This window comes from Perca fluviatilis, chromosome 15, assembly GCF_010015445.1.
Source record: "Perca fluviatilis chromosome 15, GENO_Pfluv_1.0, whole genome shotgun sequence".
NCBI lineage: Eukaryota > Metazoa > Chordata > Actinopteri > Perciformes > Percidae > Perca > Perca fluviatilis.
Genome location: NC_053126.1, coordinates 33,810,671 through 33,816,042, shown reverse-complemented (window position 1 = coordinate 33,816,042; position 5,372 = coordinate 33,810,671). Strand labels below are relative to the sequence as shown.

The following is a 5,372-nucleotide window of genomic DNA, read 5'->3' as shown; positions in this document are numbered from 1 at the left end:
CATCTGTAAACTATGTGTTTATTTCAACCAAAACTAGAGTTGTGATGGTTGGAAAAGTGGAAAGACGACCCAAAAACGTCTTTTCATAGTTTTATTTTGTTTCTGTCGACTTTGAACGAAGTGTATTTTGTGCGAACGCAATTTAGCAAAATAAGTACTTTAGTGCAGGTAAATACAAGCTGGACAATTGCCCTATTAACTGACATTGTAGCTTGTTTCTCTCTCCTAATACTGGACCGATGTCAAAGATTGTTGTTGCCATCAGTCACTTAGACACAGAAATATGGAGAACATAGGGTCCAGGTCGAAAAAACAACAGAAGTTACCCTTTAATAGAGAGCAAAAGAAAACCCAAATCACAGATTAGGAGTGTGCACAAGTCTAAATATGTGATTTTCATAATCAAACAACAGAAACCAATTGACGTTTTAGAGGCACGACAGTTTCACTGAACATTTATTCTGCCTAAAAAAAAAAACTACCAAGATGTTTCACATCGATACAAAATACTGATAATCTGACAGAAAGGACTGACACAAACATTCACACTGTGACCGGTTCATTTCCCATCATGCCTCACTGAAGGTCTCCAGAAACCTGAATCTTCTCAAGACAAAAAAAGTTTAAACTTTTCTAACACGCACACACAAATAAATAAATAATATATATTATTCTATGTTTAGGTTATTGCAGAAATCAGTCTTCTCTGAAGCAGGAAAGTTTATTTTGAAAACACTTGGAGCATATGCGACTTGTGACAACATAGCTGGGATGAAATGTGTAGTCTCCAGATGTGTCCAGCGGTTTGCAGTCTCTCGCAGATTATATAAATCAACAAATATGGAGGCGTGGATGCCTATAAACTGCTTCTTGTCCCGTTCAGAAAAAAAAAAAACTAAAGTGCATTAAAGGGTCATTTAGTTTTTGTTTTTTTCAACCTGGATCCTATTCTCCTATGTTTTTGTGTGTAAGTGACTGATGGGAACAACAATCTCTGAAATTGGTCCAGTATTATGTAACCCTATAGGGCAAACACTGCCGCTGACAGACTCAGATTAATATTCTAAGTGTCTGACAACATTATGGAAAGGATCCCTTCAGAGATAGACCTTTAAAAATCTCTTTAAGACCTTTCCGTTTAACCAGAAACCGCTCTGAAGTAACTAGCACCAAACCCACCAGACGCCATTTAAATAATCAGTTCTTTTAGCGTGTGTAGAGCCAACATATTCTCACATGTATATCTGTAAATTATGTGTTTATGTCAACCAAAACCAGAGTTGTGATGGTTGGAAAAGTGCAAAGACGACCCAAAAACGGCTTTTCATATTTTTTTGTTTCTGTCCACTTTGAATGAAGTGTATTTTACGAGGCTAAAATGGCTGATTATTTACATGGAGTCTGGTGGGTTTAGCGAACGCAATTTCGCGGATGTTTTTATGTTTAAAAAAAGGATCTTCCTCTTTAACAGAAAGGTCGACCTCTTTAGAAATCCTTTCCATAATGTTGTCAGACACTTAGAATATTAATCTGACCCTGTCAGTGGCAAAACCAGCACTTTAGTGAATGTAAATACAGCTGGACAATTGTCCTATTAACTTAGATTGTAGCTTGTTTCTCTCGCTTAATACTGTACCAATGTCGTCAGTCACTTAGACACAAAAACATAGGAAAATAGGGTCCAGGTTGAAAAAAAATGGAAGTTACCCTTTAAAGACTGTCAGCAAAAGTCAGCGGGAATGTAAATTAGTTTTCATTGTTTATGCTGAGCGGTTGTCTTTGTGCGTGGACTTCCTGCTGCTCTCTCTCCCTCTCTTAAAAACGGACCAATCAGGCGTTGGCCACAAAGCACATGTCCCTCTTGATGTGTATCTGCAGGCTGCCGGCGCTGGTGAAGGTCCTGGAGCAGCGCACGCAGCGGTACGGCTTCTCCCCCGAGTGCGTGCGCTTGTGCTTCTTCATGGTGTCGCCGTCACTGAACGTGCGGCAGCAGTGCGGGCAGCTGTACGGCCGCTCCCCCGTGTGGATGCGCAGGTGGCGCCGCAGGTTCCCCCTCTGGCTGAAGCTCTTGGAGCAGAAGGTGCAGCGGTGCGGTCGCTCGCCCGTGTGAGTGCGCAGGTGGCGCCGCAGGTCGGCCGACTGCGCAAAGGACTTGCAGCACCAGTCGCAGGCGTACGTTTTCCTCTTCTGCTCCAGATGGAGGCGGAGGTTGCCGGCGTGGCCAAATGCCTCGCCGCAGCGCGGGCAGCGGTGCACCAGTTCGGGGACGTAACCGGCCACCGCCACTGCGGCGGCGGTGTCGTCCTGCGGCACTATCTCCTGAGGGGGCTTCCTGTTTCGGCGAGCTTCGTGGCGATCTGCGCGCACCACCACCATCCTGTTTCGGACGCTTGGCTGCGTCTGCGTGGCGCCAGGCGCTGTCAGAGAGTCCGTGCCGCTGTCGCGTTCGCTTACTATGTATTCCTCGGGTTCTCTTTTGATGAGAGCGGCAGGAGCCGGCGCCCGGGGCTCTTCGCTGAGCGCGGGAACTTTAATGTGGATTTTAGGCGCCGAGGCGCAGGGAGGATTCAGGGAGGAGTGAGAAGGAAGAGGCGACGCGTTCCCGAACGCCTCGGCCGGAGCGTCCGGCTTCAGAGCGGGCTCCCAGGCCTCGGCGGGCTTCTGGTCCCCCGGCAGGAGCAGCGGCGCCGGGGAGACGTCCCTCTGGGGCACCAGCAGCTGCAGAGAAACGGCCGGCTGGGCTGCGCTGGCTGCTGGATGCCTGGGCTGGTTCAGGGTGGAGTCTGGCTCCTCGGGGCACGGCCTCGGCTCCGGGTCGCAGGGCCGCAGCTCCGGAGACGCTAAGCCGAGACTGGACCGGGTCGACCCTGGAACAACAGAGGATAACACGAGTTGTTCAAAAGGTCAACATCAAGTTCTTGCATGGTCCTTGAGCGCCCCCCTTGTGGACAAATAAAAAAAGACTTTCTGTAAGTTTCGTTTCTGCACCACTATGTAGAGTTAAAGCCCATGTTGCAGGTTAACCACCACTGTTGATTAATAGGTACATATAGCACTCAATATATGTATATCATTGTTAAAAATAGTCCAAATAGTGTGAAAGGCCGGTTTTTGTCGTTTTTGTTATTAGTGGGTTGTTGTTTTTTACACAATTTGGTGATGATGCCACATTGGGGAGACATGCATCAGCCTGGTACTAGAACTATGGTGACTGACTGGGATGAGGAAGAGGTGTTTTTACTGTCAGTGAATAGCACCGAGTGAAAGTCAATGTTTTATTTATATCTAGTGACAGTGATCATGTCGTTAGTTCAGATAAGTACCGGTAAACTTATCTAGATCTAGAAAATACAGGGCATCATGCTAGCTATGGGCTAACTTGCCAGTCCCACCTGTGTAAACACATATTGATTCGATATCTCACGTTTTGATGGTAGCCTACTAGCTCCAGTAACAACATATTTGCCTAGTGTTTATTTATTACTTGGACAGGGACGCTGTTCAGCTTTTCACAAGTTTAGACACCTAGCTAACGCTACGCAGACGTTTCGCTAACGTTAGCGCAACAATAGTGCTGTTTCATGTAAATGGATAGAGGAAAATTACCTAATTATTATGACACTTCTCCAGTTCTTACCGGACTATCTGCGGCGACTGCAAACGCATTCAAGCAAGTACACCTAAAAACTCTTCATTAAATAGGAGGCCCTAAGCTTGGGCTTATTTAACCAACACCTTCTTCATCACATGAGTCAATACGGCACGCAACGTTTTGTTTTTCTGGGTCAAAATTTAAAATTCAAACTTATTTTTAACGTTTTGGTCGACTTTTCAACACTTTTGTCTCCTTTTCTGATGTTTTTGTTGTTAAAGAGTAAGATCCTTTTTGTTTAACCCTTATGTTGTCCTTCGGGTCCCAGTGACCCAAAGGACAAAACAAGGGTTATGTACTTTTGTTTACTTTGTTGAGAATTGCTCTCTAAACCCTGTCTCTTGTAAAGTAAGTAAGTAAAGTTTATTTCTAGAGCACATTTAAACACAGTTTAAGCTGACCAAAATGCTGTAAAAACAAACACTAAGGTGCTGTATTAACCCTTGTGTTGTCCTTTGGGTCACCAAGACCCGAAGGACCACACAAGGTCCAGACTCCATGTAAATAATCACTACTTTTATCATCGTAAAACACACTTCATTCAAAGTGGACAGAAACTAGATAAAACTATCAAAAGCCATCTTGGTTCATCTTTCCACTGTTCCAACAATCACCACTCTGGTTTGGTTGAAATAAAATAAAATAAATTCACCCATTTTCATGTGGAGATATGCTGGCTCTATACACGTTAAAAGTCCTGATTATTTACATGGAGTCTGGTGGAGTTTGGTGCTGGGGATTTCGGGAGTTTGTGGAACAGCGGACCTTTCCTCAGTCCCTCCGTCTCTTTCTCGGGGAAATTAAGCTGCCTTCATGTGCGGTCAGTGTTGAATGAAAATGAATTAGGCCTACTGGTAAAACATTTATAAAATATATTTCAGAAAAGCTTATTTTTGTGTCCATTTCATGCAGTAGTTAGTGCTGACCAGCCGTGAATAATAACGTAAATGTGTACGGAATTCCCGTTTAATGCAAACACGAGCGTCAGCTGTCAGCTAATGGAAGTTTAATAAAGTTTGTAAGCCAGCAGCCCATTTTTTTAGTTTCACGTTTAACAGAAACCACATACATGTTATTTTAACTGATAATGTTACAATAAATTCCAATCGTTAAGTCGGCATATTGGTAGATAATCCAAAAACCGTCGCTTTTCACTTTGTTGTTAACAATATTTTCGGAACCGCAGCTAAAGCTCGAAGGGAAAAGCGGAAGTAAAACACAAACTGCTAAGAAAACTCACATTTGTCATAACATTTCGACCGAGTGTTTAAACGTCACAGCTGCCGAATTTAAAACCAGCTCCTTATCTACACGTGCATACGTTAAAGTCCGTGTTTTAGCCAGGGATTTAACGTTAATTCGCTTTGAAAAGATTAAACTGACATATTTCCCAGCGCAGTTTGGACCGTTATTCTCTCACATGTCCCCCTCAGAGCTAGCAGACTTAGCTTGGCCCTTACTCAGCCACTCCGTCTCGGCCTCCAGCAGCAGGATGTCCCGCAGCTGGCTCCGTAGGCTCTCGTTCTCCCGCTTGGTCCTCGCGGTCTCCTCCCGGTACTCGGTCACCGTGTCCTCCACCACGCCCAGTATCTCCTTCACCACCACCGTCAGCCGCTCCGTCAGGTAGGCGTTCAGTAGCTCCAGTTTGGTCATTTTGGAACCATAAACAGCGGCGGCTGCGTCCACACCGGAAACAGAACAGGACAACAAACATGACGGG

General features: G+C 45.0%; 1 protein-coding gene across 1 annotated transcript; it reads right to left on the bottom strand.

Annotated features, from left to right (window-relative positions):
- Positions 1 to 1,454: 1,454 nt before the first annotated feature.
- Positions 1,455 to 5,372, bottom strand: LOC120575259 (protein glass-like). Its single transcript, XM_039825977.1, has 2 exons — positions 5,113 to 5,372; positions 1,455 to 2,867 (listed from the first exon to the last, which is right to left on the bottom strand). The coding sequence occupies exons 1-2, from the start codon at positions 5,303 to 5,305 to the stop codon at positions 1,831 to 1,833; spliced, it is 1,230 nt and encodes a 409-aa protein (XP_039681911.1). The 5' UTR covers positions 5,306 to 5,372; the 3' UTR covers positions 1,455 to 1,830.